We start from the raw sequence: 15590 nt of genomic DNA on the forward strand, positions 1-15590 counted from the left end.
GGACTGTTAGACTGAGGACTGTTAGACTGAGGACTGTTAGACTGACTGAAGACTGTTAGACTGACTGAGGACTGACTGTTAGACTGACTGAAGACTGTTAGACTGACTGAAGACTGTTAGACTGACTGAAGACTGTTAGACTGACTGAGGACTGACTGTTAGACTGACTGAAGACTGTTAGACTGACTGAAGACTGTTAGACTGACTGAAGACTGACTGTTAGACTGACTGAAGACTGTTAGACTGACTGAAGACTGTTAGACTGACTGAGGACTGACTGAAGACTGTTAGACTGACTGAAGACTGGTAAACTGACTGAAGACTGTTAGACTGACCGAAGACTGGTAAACTGACTGAAGACTGTTAGACTGACTGAGGACTGACTGTTAGACTGACTGAAGACTGTTAGACGGACTGAAGACTGGTAAACTGACTGAAGACTGTTAGACGGACTGAAGACTGGTAAACTGACTGAAGACTGTTAGACTGAGGACTGTTAGACTGACTGAAGACTGTTAGACTGAGGACTGTTAGACTGACTGAAGACTGTTAGACTGACTGAAGACTGGTAAACTGACTGAAGACTGTTAGACGGACTGAAGACTGGTAAACTGACTGAAGACTGTTAGACTGACTGAAGACTGTTAGACTGACTGAAGACTGTTAGACTGACTGAAGACTGTTAGGCTGACTGAAGACTGTTAGACTGACTGAAGACTGTTAGACTGACTGAGGACTGGTAGACTGACTGAAGACTGAAGACTGACTAAGTTTGTTAACTATCCTGGGTGTGTCCAGCTGGTGTTCTGATTACTGAGAAAACAGGGGAGACCTGCGGTTGTTCCGGCAGTGAAATGAACTAACCTTGTGCTACAAAGTCTCTTAGTGAAGACTGTCGAACTAACAATATGATCTCCTCTCTCCTTAGGTACGTTTTAAAGATTGGTGGGAGCGTTAACACTGGAGCATCATTGTGGGCAGTGGGTTTACTGATGAAAGAGACAGAGAAGACAGAGGACATGGAGAGGCCTGTGTTGCGGTGGTCCACAGCCAGGGAGGGGTCACAGAATGTCAAACCAGGCTCACTCTGACACATGCAAAAAAAGTAATGTAAAATTAAGTGCTGAGATAAAACTATCAGTCTACAATGAGTCTACAGTTTACACGGACAGTGTGAGGTCTGTGAGTCTGTCTGTGAACAGACACTGTGAGGTCTGTGAGTCGGTCTGTGAACCCAGACTGCGTGAGGTCTGTGAGTCGGTCTGTAAACACAGACACTGTGAGGTCTGTGAGTCGGTCTGTGAACCCAGACAGTGTGAGGTCTGTGAGTCGGTCTGTGAACAGACAGTGTGAGGTCTGTGAGTCAGTCTGTGAACCCAGACAGTGTGAGGTCTGTGAGTCGGTCTGTAAACACAGACACTGTGAGGTCTGTGAGTCGGTCTGTGAACCCAGACAGTGTGAGGTCTGTGAGTCGGTCTGTAAACACAGACACTGTGAGGTCTGTGAGTCGGTCTGTGAACCCAGACAGTGTGAGGTCTGTGAGTCGGTCTGTGAACAGACAGTGTGAGGTCTGTGAGTCAGTCTGTGAACCCAGACGGTATGAGGTCTGTGAGTCGGTCTCTAAACACAGACAGTGTGAGGTCTGTAATTCGGTCTGTGAACAGATAGCATGAAGTCTGTGAGTCGGTCTGTGAACAGAGACAGTGTGAGGTCTGTGAGTCAGTCTGTGAAAACAGACAGTGTGAGGTCTGTGAGTCGGTCTGTGAACACAGACAGTGTGAGGTCTGTGAGTCAGTCTGTGAAAACAGACAGTGTGAGGTCTGTGAGTCGGTCTGTGAACACAGACAGTGTGAGGTCTGTGAGTCGGTCTGTGAGCACAGACAGTGTGAGGTCTGTGAGTCAGTCTGTGAACACAGACAGTGTGAGGTCTAAGTGACAGTGGGAGGGGGGTGAATAAGTCTGTCAGGGTGGGCAGTGCCAAACTCACCAAAATCAGTGTCGTTACATCCGACCCAGGGCACCCTCCAACTGCTGGACCTTCCTGGTCATATCAGCGAGTATAACAGTCGTTAAGGATCTGAACTTGTGCTCAGTGTGAAGTGGTACTGCACTGAGAATACTGGGAATACTTTGTTGTATCCTTGTTTCTCTCTTATGGAATTACATTTTCTAAGGTGTGTTCATTATGTATCAGGTGATCTGTCCAGCTGGGGGATGCTGAGCAGTGGACCGCCCCAGTCGCACGTCAGCGTTGGAGTATAAAGGATATGTTTGGTACTGAGGTCCTGGATGGAGGCTAGAGTCTGTCTCTGGAACGCCAGACGGGCCTCGCACAGGCAGGGATCCTGAACTATCTCCACTTTCATTTCTTCTCAGACCAGTCAAGACACACATGACACAGAGAAACACACTCACAACAGACATTCACCATCTGTTCTCTAACTCTCCCATGAACAGAAACACCAGCTATTTTGGAAAAGTATTGTAGAGAACACTCCGGATAGTCAGCCATAAATTTATTTCTAAAAAAAAAAAAGGTTTAATTTTAGGTATTTGAACTTCTCTAAACTGTCAGATTGAAGAGAACGGATGGCTTCATTCAGTATATTAAGTCAAAATGGTAATGGTAACAGTTTTTTTCTGTAGAGCTGCATGGAAATATTATTCATCTGAATTCTCCTTAAATGACATTAGTTTGACTTAATTATATCACATTATCACTGCTCCAGTGATACAAGACAGAGTAAAGTTTCAGCTACTATTCCCCAATCTCAACACCTACCCCAAAACTGCAACCCCCCGCCTCTCAACAGTCTTCCTCAGAACCCACCACCCACTCTGTGAGAACTCAGTGAGAGACAGGCAGCGCGGCAGGCAGTGGCACTGGTGTCTCACTGGTTTTCTCTGACAGGCCCGGCATAAACAGGACACACATCTGTTAGCAGCTGTACAGTGGTACTTACAAAGTGCTGGAGCAATGTTGGACTAACATTGTGTGCAACGTTGTAAGACTGGTCAGAGTTTGAGGGACAGGACAGGAAGTCCAGTGGAGAATCAGTGTCGCACTGATTCAGCACTGACTGCAACACTAATCATGACACATTTGTTCCCCTGCCCCATTTAATAAACTGATCCAACATAAACCCTCAGGCAAATATGGAAGGCTGTGAACTGAATACCTACTGACTGTATTACTGTATTATAGTAATATTGTAATACCTGCTGACTGTATTATTGTATTATAGTAATATTGTAATCCCTACTGACTGTATTACTGTATTACTGTAATATTGTAATACCTGCTGAATGTATTATTGTATTATTGTAATACTTGCTGACTGTATTATTGTATTATTGTAATATTGTAATCCCTGCTGACTGTATTACTGTATTATTGTAATATTGTAATAGCTGCTGACAGTATTACTGTATTATTGTAATATTGTAATACTTGCTGACTGTATTACTGTATTACTGTATTATTGTAATCCCTGCTGACAGTATTACTGTATTATTGTAATATTGTAACATTGTAATATCTGCTGGCTGTATTATTGTATTATTGTAATATTGTAACATTGTAATATCTGCTGGCTGTATTATTGTATTATTGTAATATTGTAATACCTGCTGACTGTATTATTGTATTATTGTAATATTGTAATCCCTGCTGACTGTATTACTGTATTATTGTAATATTGTAATCCCTGCTGACAGTATTACTGTATTATTGTAATATTGTAATCCCTGCTGACAGTATTACTGTATTATTGTAACATTGTAATATTGTAATATTGTAATATCTGCTGACTGTATTGCTGTAATATTGTAATATTGTAATACCTGCTGACTGTATTATTGTATTATTGTAATATTGTGTGCCAGCCCCTGTGTCAGGAGAGTATGGTCGGTTTGGAAGGACTTTCTGTCTCTAACATCAGAGAGAAGTAAAGGTTCTCAGTTGGAAACTCCCACGCTGGATGTGATTGGATGATCAAGTTTAGGCAATTGCCACCCATCTTTAAGTTCTCTAATTACCGTTTCTAGAAAAATCAATTTTGTTTTCCTCCATCCACATGACAAAACATCATCCCATGCACATAATAAGGATAATTAGGATTTTACCTGAGAAATGAAGATTTGCCAGAGTCTGGGGGAGAGACATATTCAAACAGAGCTCCTGCACTAGACCCTAGTTTCTGTCACCTGCAGGAGCTGATTCCAAACTGGCATGAATCTGAGTCCATTCCTGTCTTAACTCTCATGTTAATATCTGGTGATACATATACTTGCTCCAAACCGAAAAGCAGTGAATTTCGGTCTCTCATATATAAGGTTCTTTAGTTTGCAGTGCAAAAATTATTCCCTTTTGCTTGTTTCTCCTCAGTACTCTAAGGAAACATATTGTTAAAAAACCAAGTGCCCCTGTAATGGGGCCCTTATGAATGTCATTAAATGGTATGACACGTGAGTCATAACCATTTATGATAAAAACCTGTCACTCACGGTTACTACCGTCATCCCTGGAACATGTTTTCTGGTCCTCATTCAACACAAAGCCCGTCTGACACACACAGTAATACGAGTATCCACTGCTCACACACATGTGCTCACAGCCGTGGTCCGCAGGACAGGAGCCCAGACCTGGAACAAGCCGCAGTTCAGATGGACTGGAGTTTTGTCCGTGGAATTGTACCTGGAGAGAAGCCTTTAAAACGCCTTTCCAACAGTGTTAGCCTCTCCCAGATATTTAGCTCCCTAAACTTGAGTCTGTGTCCAGTCTGAAATCAGCTGAAGGTGGCCGTGTCTCAGGTCAGTTCCCTGCCGCTGGCCTGTATAAGCTGAGCACAAGTTGCCACATCGAGTCCAAGCCCAGTGCATTAGCAATCTCTTCACTAAATCCCACCATTAAAAATGACAAGAGCCATCATTACATGAATTAAGCATATACTGCTATACTAAGAGACTGAGCGGAGCTCATTTCATAAACCAAATCCAGTCTAATGTTGATATATGGACTACACAAGCTCCACACAGACCTGCAGAGAGCATCAGATGTGGTCAGTCATGATTTCCCTCTTTAAATAATAAACTGTCAATTAGGGGTGTGCGATCGTTTATGATAATGTCTTAATTGTTGTTTTAAGGATGTGTGAGTTGACATTATCAAGTACATCATTCACTTTGCAAAAACCAATCAAAGACACACCTTGAGAGTCCGGGCATTCACTGCGTTATGTAGCCCAGTAGGATATAGACTACTGCACGTGGGCATTGAGAGTGCATACAGCTTGCTAGTACAGGCGTACATAGTCAGCACTCCACAAGTCAAGCTAGCGTAGCTGCCTAAAACTGCATGACCGAAGATAAAAATGAGTGAACAAACAGCACCAGGAGACAAACTACAGACACCACCAGTCTCACAATCTACTTCGTTAGATTTAACTGCTAGAAGTGGATCATCCTCACTCACATGGAGGTGGTTTGGCTTTGAAAAGATGGATGTTACTCAAAAGACTGCAGTCTGCAAACTATGTCGGAAATCGGTTGTTGTTAAAGACCGCTCGACAACTGACTTGCAGGGTTTGATCTCAGTAATACTTGAACTGGTGATTTCAGTTTTTTTGTATAGTTTTGACTTGAACACTTCAGTTTTAAGTAAATAAATAAGACCTGTTTTCCTTAAATATGTTGTTTCCATTAACATTATTAGCAAGCAACGGTTAATATCCTATTAACAAGAGTGAGCTAGTGCAATATAAGACCTTTACAAATACATTTTTGAATGATGCAAAATATCGTTTACTTATTTTTATCGACGAGATCACAGAAAACATTGAGATATAATTTTTTGTCAATATCACACACCCCTACTGTCAGTTCAGTTTGAACCAGGAAAATGACTGTCCACTGAGGCACTTGTCACATGTTCATTTTCTTTGCTCATGCACCAAATGGAGTTCCTCACAGCTCTGTCTTAGGCCCACTCAGTTTACTCAGTAATAATGCCCTGCAGCTCAAAAACCTGATTTATACTCATGATGCTCCCTTTAAAAATGTACAAAAACAACAAATGACCCCAAAAAAGTACTCAACAACAACCAAAATGCTTTTGTTTCATATTCACAGATGCCAGTTAACGCTGGAAAGACAGTCTTTACATGTCTGTCACTTAGAAAGTCGAGGCATGGACATGACTCTGTGGTTACCAGTAAAATTATCAAAAACATAAACTCTTTTTTAAAATAGAAAAATGTTCATTTTTTGTTTGTGCAGTTATAATTTAATGATATATGAATTAGTTTTAAAAAAAACTCTGTCTCTAGAAACTACCAGGCTGTAGGTCCCCTACTATTATTGTAGATCACTTATCATATTGTCAGACGACTTACAGAATTTAGTGCCACTTGACACGGAGCCTTTATGAATGTCATTAAATGGTTTGACGTACGAGTCATAACCATTTATGATAAAAACCTGTCACTCACGGTTACTACCGTCATCCCTGGAACATGTTTTCTGGTCCTCATTCAACACAAAGCCCGTCTGACACACACAGTAATACGAGTCTCCACTGCTCACACACATGTGCTCACAGCCGTGGTCCGCAGGACAGGAGCCCAGACCTGGAACAAGCCGCAGTTCAGATGGACTGGAATGGCTGGAGTTCCTACAGCACTGTACAGAAATGTTTTAGCAGGTTCTCATGCTGTCCACCAGACTGGTTCTTTAAGATTCTGTCTCATCTGGAATCATTGAAACACTGGAATCACATGGCCACTGTCACCATTTCAACAGTACACTGGTTTTGAATCAGGACATTTTACTGTTTTGCTGTTTTACTTTAAAGTTATCACTGAAATATATATCATATTCACCAAATATTTTTGAATCATCCTGCGTTTTCCAGCTGGTTCTAAAATGACTTAATCAGATTGTTATATTGGAGTTTGAACAAGCTCTTTTATTCTTGTGCCATCGAAGATTTCATGCTTTTCTTCTGCCTTTAGCTTGGCAGTTCAGACAGGTTCAGGGAGGTCAGGCCAACACCCTGTCCAACCAGTGTGTGCCATCCATTTGAAAACAACATTGTTTGCATTTTACTCTAATTCTTAATCAGTGGGAAACCTTTGGGAGTCTAATTGATCATACACTAGCACAGGGCCTCTGTGAATGTCATTAAATGGTATGACACATGAATCATAACCATTTATGATAAAAACCTGTCACTCACGGTTACTACCGTCATCCCTGGAACATGTTTTCTGGTCCTCATTCAACACAAAGCCCGTCTGACACACACAGTAATACGAGTCTCCACTGCTCACACACATGTGCTCACAGCCGTGGTCCGCAGGACAGGAGCCCAGACCTGGAACAAGCCGCAGTTCAGATGGACTGGAATGGCTGGAGTTCCTACAGCACTGTACAGAAATGTTTTTTAGCAGGTTCTCATGCTGTCCACCAGACTGGTTCTTTAAGAAAGGTAACATACTAGCCCTGTCAAACTGTCCTATGGGAGTCTTTGGAGCTGCTTTTGGAGAAAAAAATAGCAGTATCAGTTTTTGCATCTAGAGGACGTAAGTTTGAGAAATTACTTCATATAGTTGCATTCAACTTTTTCAAAACAAATCAGTTTGAAGAGAAATGATTATTCATTGCACCAGATGAGGTGTTGAGTGGGTAACATTTAGGTCAACACAAAGTTCTGAACACGTAATGTCCCATAATTGAAATAAGCATCATTTAAATCGCCTACGTTTTTTTTCTTTGCCCGGTCTTGTTTAGTCAGAATCTCCAGTATAGTTTCATTCTGTCTGAGCTCAGCAGGGTGTCTGAGTTGCTCACCCTTTCTCTGACGGTTACGTTTATTCAGCGTGTTCATCCATGATCTATCACTTAAATTTCTTTTGGAATGAATTTCATTATCCCTACATTTTCAGTGATTTGGCGGAGGTGAGGTCTGCGTAACACAGTGAATGCTGGGAGACCCGGGTGAGACGTGGACGGCGGGAGCACAGAGGATGCTGGATAAACAGCTGAGAGTGAACTCCAGACAAACCAAGAAGAAGAGAGTGATACGTCACATGAGCTGCAAACGCGGACACCTCGCTGTGCGAGGATCTGGGGCGAAATCTGAGATCGCTGCTCCCATGAGTGCGAACAACAGCACCCCACACTGAAACATGACCCAGGTCAGTGTGACTGATTCAGACAGGACTGACTTCCTCTTCATGACCCAGGTCAGTGTGACTGATTCAGACAGGACTGACTGCCTCTTCAGACTGCTGCTTCTAATCATTCATTGGGTTAATTAATTACTTATTTAGTTATTTAGTCCTTGTTCAGAAGTTTTATCTGTGGGTTCTGATTTGTCTTCTCCTGGGCAGAGTATTCTCGGTGAACAACTGCAGAGTAACCCACAGTACTAACCTACATTAACATTAAAAAATCAATTTATCAATATATATATATATATTTTTATCATTTTCATTTTGTGGTAGGATCAGTTAGCATTGAATGATTTCTGACTTTATGGAGCCTTTATGAATGTCATTAAATGGTTTGACGTACGAGTCATAACCATTTATGATAAAAACCTGTCACTCACGGTTACTACCGTCATCCCTGGAACATGTTTTCTGGTCCTCATTCAACACAAAGCCCGTCTGACACACACAGTAATACGAGTCTCCACTGCTCACACACATGTGCTCACAGCCGTGGTCCGCAGGACAGGAGCCCAGACCTGGAACAAGCCGCAGTTCAGATGGACTGGAATGGCTGGAGTTCCTACAAAGCATATGTGCCACTTCCTGACGGGGACAGAATCAGACTGCAGAGTCTCATGATGCAGAAACTCAGTGTTAAACTCATCTCCTCCACTGCATCAGAGTCCCCTGTCATCTCCCCTCTTTCACCGTGACCTGCGTTTGTCACACCTGTCCACTAAAGAGCAGGGACACAGGAATGCCGTCAGTTTCATGTCTGAGCAGGTACACAGTCTCCTCGAACAGGTCTAACCCTCTCCTGAGGAAAGTGCTGGCAACTAGACTAATACAATTTAGTTTCTCCCAGCCGCAGGCCTGTCTTAACTCTTCTGACACTCCGTCATTACACACAGGTGGATTCTTCACCTGAGATTATAAGAAACTCGTAAAAACAGTTGGATTCACCAGAGTCTATTAAGATCACAGTTTGGATCCACCTGAAAATATTTTATCTGCACAAGTGTCCAGTCAGAGTTTTCACTTTGACATTACAGTGTTTGTTCAGTGACAGAAAAATCCAAAGTACATTCATTCAAATTAATACATTATGATTCTGTGTTATGAGGCTGTAATAATATGTCGAATTGAGACCCTAGTTGTTTTTATTCGGAGTCAGCTCACAGCACTTTTTCAATGACTGTAAAAGGGAGAAATAGTGTCATGTGAAAGCTGTGTGTTCCATATGTTTGAACAGAGAAAATACAAACATTAACACAGACTGCATGTGCACCACTGTTCTCAGCTTCCTCAGCAGTTACAGACATGTCAGTCCACTGTCTCACTGTCTCACGTGTCAATTCACTGTCTCACTGTCTCACATCTCTGTCCACTGTCTCACTGTTTTACATGTCAGTCCACTGTCTCACTGTCTCACGTGTCAATTCACTGTCTCACTGTCTCACGTGTCAATTCACTGTCTCACTGTCTCACATGTCAGTCCACTGTCTCACTGTCTCATGTGTCAATTCACTGTCTCACTGTCTCACATGTCCGTCCACTGTCTCACTGTTTTACATGTCAGTCCACTGTCTCACTGTCTCACATGTCAATTCACTGTCTCGCGGTCTCACATGTCAGTCCACTGTCTCACTGTCTTACATGTCAGTCCACTGTCTCATGTGTCAATTCACTGTCTCACTGTCTCACATGTCAATTCACTGTCTCGCGGTCTCACATGTCAGTCCACTGTCTCACTGTCTTACATGTCAGTCCACTGTCTCATGTGTCAATTCACTGTCTCACTGTCTCACATGTCCATTCACTGTCTCACTGTCTCACATGTCCACCTACTGTCTTACTGTCTTGCATGTCAATCCACTGTCTCACTGTCTCAGATGTCCATCCACTGTCTCACTGTTTTACATGTCAATTCACTGTCTCACATGTCAATTTACTGTCTCACGTGTCCATTCACTGTCTTACTGTCTCACATGTCCATCCACTGTCTCACTGTGTCAGATGTCATTTCACCCTCTCACTGTCTCACTGTCTCACATGTCAATCCACTGTCTCACATGTCCACTCACTGTCTTACATGTCCATTCACTGTCTCACATGTCAATTCACTGTCTCACTGTCTCACATGTCAATCCACTGTCTCACATGTCCACTCACCGTCTCACATGTCAATTCACTGTCTCACTGTCTTACATGTCAGTCCACTGTCTCACATGTCCATTCACTGTCTCACTGTCTTAGATGTCGATTCACTGTCTTACACATCAATTTACTGTCTTACTGTCTTACATCAGTTCACTGTCTTACTGTCATGCCAATTCACTGTCTTACTGATCTAACAGCAATTTCATATTAGCACATGCACAAACTCATAAAATTGTGTGTGGGTGTATGTGTGTGCGCACATGTGTATACATACATACATACACACACACACACACACGCATATATGTGTGTCTACGCACACACATATACATATATATGTATACAAATACGCACACACTTGTGACAAAGAGAGATGTTTATCTGAAGAATATTTATGAATATTCCTGGGTAAGTGCCTTTGTCATGCATGTTGTAATATGGATAAGCTGATGACCTGGTCATGCAGCCAGGTGAACTGACCGGGCCGTCCAGCGGAAAGGTTGCCCGCTGGATGACTAAGCAAAACAGCTGCTTTCAGCTCTGTGAGAGAGAGAGGAGGGCATGTTCTCACACTGTTCACATGGCACAGCACTGTGAGGCTGAAAGGGCCTTAGCTCTTACGTTTTTTGGAACATGTTCTCTTGTCTTCGTTCAGAACAAAGCCCTCCCGGCACTTGCAGGAGTAGGAGGCTCCGTTGCTGACACAAATGTGCTGGCAGTTGTGTCCCAGGGCACAGGGGTCCAGACCTAGAAGGAGGCGTGGTTATCAAAGCCACTGCAGAAGCACACACACACACACATCTCACACACACACATCTCACACACACACAGTTCTCACACCCCGTTTGTCCAGTTATCTGTCTCCTCCTCTCACCCAGAAGCCCGTGAGTTTGGCCTTAGACGCCCGATGAGCTGTTTTTTCACTGCGCAATGCGAGTGCTCTCCTTACCAAGCGCTGGTTTGGAAGGATGCAGTTAGTGCAGTCTCTCAGCCGCGGTCCACACTCCCTCCTCAAGCCACTAAATGTTTCAGCTCTGACTGGGGAGCAGCACATGTCACTCCCTTTTCAAGGGACCGACCGCATTTACTAGGGGTCATACTTTATTCTAGATTTTCACCCCAACAGATATGCTTTGAGGTCACCCTGAGCCTACCTGCTATCACAAAAAAAGAGAAACTAACACGAACAAACATCCATCAACATTCAAAATGAACTTTTCACAAACACTTATTTATGCAGCAAACTTCGGAGAGTTTCTGTCTCGTGACTTCAACTCCTCCCAGATTAAGAGAAACTGAATAATTCTGCATTTTGTGCTGTGCCTCCCTGTCTGTGAAGGTGTGATGGATTTACATCTATCACTGTCAGGTTCTGAATTGGGTGAAACATTTTAGTCAGATAGTTATAAACTGGACTAAGAGTGTTGGATGGAAGTGCATGTCTGTTGTCCTGGGGCTCTGGGGGAAAATGACATGGTCTTTTCCCAGAAACTGGATGACAGAGCTGAGGCTTGAGTGGTTTTTACCCCTGAATGTCTGTCTGGTTGGTGGTGAGGGTCCAATGCTTTCTGTGACACTAAAATTACTGGATGATTTCTACTCCCTCATTCTGCGTGTGATAAAAAAAGATTCATAGTAGTCCAGGTCTCTCACAGTATCGCTGATTTTGCAAGGCTTTGTCTTAAATCCCTCTGAAAACACGAGACAAACTGTGCACAGCTGTGGGCACAGGACCAAAGTGAATTACATCCTTATGTTCTCAGGAAGCGATAGCACAGTTTTCTACAGCTTTTGTTTTTCCCTGTTAATGTCTGCCACTGCACTGTGTGAGCACACACGAATGTCACACTCACTTAACAACCACACCGAGCTGACCCACTGTCCCTCTGCACCTCTTCACCGCGACCTCACACAGGAAATTCTGAGTGAGGGTGTGAGGTCATTCTGTCCACAAACTCATGTCCCACAAAACACTGACCTGCACAGAAGCAGCTGAATAAACTCAAATTAGACTGATGAACAGATACATGAAATTACATTAAGGGTTGTTTAAAGGGATGCTGTCTCCATTTTACAAGATTAACAGTTATATTACTATTAATATAAATTAATTAATTAGTTGGTGTTGTTAACAGAAGTATTAGTAAGTGAAATATTTGCGATTAAATCAGATTACGTTTACAATGATTAATTTATGAGAGATATCCAGTTGAATGACTACAGTAAATGTTGTACATCAGAGAATCAGAGTTAACCACAGCCTGGGGCGGCTCACTGTGACTGCGGTCCTAAGAGTGTGAGTCAGGGACACACTGCCACCCATTGGCTAGAGGTGGTCGCTGCAGGTCAGGTTTGTACGCAGTCACATAAGAACAGTATTCATGTGTGTTCTGTCTGGCAGCGTTACACCGCTTAGAGTGGGAACAGATGCAATGGCTGGCCACACATGTTTGAGCTGTCTATGTTACAGCAAAACATTTGACGCTGGAGAGAGAGAGGAGAAAAATAATAAGAACACGAGAGACCCGCGAGGCTCAGGTGCTGAACGACTATAAGCAAAGAGAAAGCACGTGAGTAGTTCAACTTTCTATCCGCCACATGTCGCTCTTAAATATGACATGTAAACACACAAGTAACGCAGAAGCACATTGTCCGTTTCAAAACAGACAACGCCTGTTCCACGTACAGGGGCTTATCTGTGGTGTATATCATGAAAACAAATGAAAAATCAGCTGTGCTCATATTGGACCGCCCCAAATTTGAATTAAAAAAATAAAAGACCCGATCTCACGAGATACGCCTCGGGCAGAAGAAAGCGATAACAGGGACAAAATAACGACAACTTTGTTTGATTAATGCCAACATAAGCAAGAAACTTCAGCAAAAGAATTAGTCACGAGCCCCCAAACCCAAGACCAGGAAAAAAACATTTTCTGCTAGAGAAGCCAGTGGAAACAGCTCCACCCCTCTCTCCTGCCCCAGTCCTACCGCACAGGGTCTCCCGAAACTTGGAGGTGAGTTTCTCGATGACTCCGTAGGTCTCCACGTAGAAGACGTGATCTTCCAAAGGGTTGCTGGCCATGAGTCTGAGGGAGCGCATGTCGGCGCGATCAACTCCGACGGCGTATATTTCAATCTGAGCGGCGCGGGCAGCGGCCGAAACCTCCTCCACCTGATCCTGAGGACGCCCGTCCGTCACAATGATGGCCACTTTGGAGATGTTTTTGGAGCGTGGCCGGGCACCAGCCTGTTCCGTAAACACCTCCTCCATGGCCGTCTTTATGGCGAGTCCCGTCATGGTTCCGGCGGCCAGAGGGTCGATGCGGGAGATGGCCTGTTTCATGTCCTCCTTCCTGAAGTTGTCCTTTAGCAGAAATTCTATTTTCACGGTGCTGGCGTAATTGACCACAGCCACGCGGGTCGCGTCAGAACCAACGTCCAGAGTGTCGACCATGTCGGCCAAGAAGATTTTAACCTTCTCAAACTCCGCGGGGCGGACGCTTCGGGAGCTGTCGATGATGAAGACCAGGTCCAGTGGTCGACTCCTACACTGGGAATCTGAGGCTTTGAGATCAAAACAAATGCATTTTTCGTCTTTCATTTCACTGACAAATTCTTCGTGTGTTAATTTACTCTCAGATTTTAAAAAATAGCAGCATAGTACAATTTTCATTAGACCCATTTTGACAAGGTTTGAATGTCACTGGTGACTGCTGGAATTAGAGAACACACGGCAAGCTCAGGGTCTACTGTATCATAATCTCAGTAATAATAATAATAATAATAATAATAATAATAATAATAATGTACAACACAAACAATATCACTCTTTTTAAAAATGCCTGCCCATTTTTACTGTTTGTGTGAGAATGAGGTGTAAAATTCAGCATACACTGATGTGAAAAGAATGATGCTCTGTGAATGCATGTGACACCCGGGCAAGGAAAGACTTCATAGATAAAAAAAACAAAAAAAAAAACAAAACCAAAACAAGAAAAACAAACATGGTATAGTTAAAACATCAGTAAATTCTGCAAAGTTCAGTTGCTGACTACAAATAATCTATTTACTAAAACATGGACACAAATACATATCTGCTGTGATGTCTGTTATTCTGTAAATACATTATATCTTATCTGCTGTGATGTCTGTTATTCTGTAAATACATTATATCATATCTGTCCTGATGTCTGTTATTCTGTAAATACATTATATCATATCTGTCCTGATGTCTGTTATTCTGTAAATACATTATATCATATCTGTCCTGATGTCTGTTATTCTGTAAATACATTATATCATATCTGTCCTGATGTCTGTTACTCTGTAAATACATTATATCATATCTGTCCTGGTGTCTGTTATTCTGTACATACATTATATCATATCTGTCCTGATGTCTGTTATTCTGTAAATACATTATATCATATCTGTCCTGATGTCTGTTATTCTGTAAATACATTATATCATATCTGTCCTGGTGTCTGTTATTCTGTAAATACATTATATCATATCTGTCCTGGTGTCTGTTATTCTGTAAATACATTATATCATATCTGTCCTGGTGTCTGTTATTCTGTAAATACATTATATCATATCTGTCCTGGTGTCTGTTATTCTGTAAATACTATGACACTGTGTAAACAGTTCTGCCTGATTACTTCTGTAGGCTGTGAAAATTTTGGCCTGAATGTATCTTCATATAAATCATAGAAAAAAAGTTTATGAAAGTTTTTTAAAAGTTTACAAATCAGCTGTCTGAAAATGTTTCTAAATAATGTTTTTTAAAAGTTCACAAAGCTATTCTCCACAAAAGTTTATGAATAAATGTCTTTTAAAAGTTCATAAAACTATTCTCTAATAAAGTTTACAAATAAATGTTTTTAAAAAGTTCACAAAGCTATTCTCTACAAATGTTTATCAATAATTTTCTTTTAAAAGTTCACAAAACTACTCTCTAAAACGGTTTGTAAGGACGTACCGGCGGGGTTAAGAGTCCTCTGTCGTGGTCGAGTATTGGGAGCGAGATGTCTGCTCTGAGCGTAGCTTTGGGCTAAAACACTCTGCGGATCAATAACACCGTCAGTGGAGGACATCTCCAGCATCAGAAGCAAGAGACAGCAGACCCCAGACTCACAGAAAGACCTCATTTTGCCTGACTCACTCTCCAACTCGTCAGACTCTCTCACTCTGGCCTCTGTGCTCACTGACACCCGT

The 15590-nt window shown here is 42.4% G+C and overlaps 1 protein-coding gene across 2 annotated transcripts; it reads right to left on the minus strand.

The window, feature by feature from the left end:
• Nucleotides 1-2001: 2001 nt before the first annotated feature.
• matn3a (matrilin 3a) lies at nt 2002-15523 on the minus strand. Of its 2 annotated transcripts, XM_030782753.1 has the most exons (5): nt 15355-15523; nt 13362-13937; nt 10995-11120; nt 2270-2368; nt 2002-2057 (listed from the first exon to the last, which is right to left on the minus strand). In XM_030782753.1, exons 1-5 carry the CDS (start codon nt 15521-15523, stop codon nt 2002-2004), a joined length of 1026 nt encoding a protein of 341 aa, XP_030638613.1. The 2 variants fall into 2 exon arrangements, with proteins under 2 accessions (XP_030638613.1, XP_030638614.1); XM_030782754.1 differs by lacking the exon at nt 10995-11120.
• Between the last annotated feature and the right edge of the window lie 67 nt (nt 15524-15590).

The sequence above is a fragment of the Chanos chanos genome, chromosome 8, assembly GCF_902362185.1.
Source record: "Chanos chanos chromosome 8, fChaCha1.1, whole genome shotgun sequence".
Lineage (NCBI taxonomy): Eukaryota > Metazoa > Chordata > Actinopteri > Gonorynchiformes > Chanidae > Chanos > Chanos chanos.

What these genes read in the sequence shown, in the direction of transcription:
- matn3a (XM_030782753.1), bottom strand. Translation starts at nt 15,523, where the DNA reads ATGAGGTCTTTCTGTGAGTCTGGGGTCTGCTGTCTCTTGCTTCTGATG. An exon ending in GAGAACATGTTCCAAAAAAC is followed by an intron (nt 2,369 to 10,994) that starts GTAAGAGCTAAG and finishes TGGTCTGAGAAG; the next exon opens with AAATGAAAGTGGAGATAGTT. An exon ending in CCAGGACCTCAGTACCAAAC is followed by an intron (nt 2,058 to 2,269) that starts ATATCCTTTATA and finishes CGACTGTTATAC; the next exon opens with TCGCTGATATGACCAGGAAG.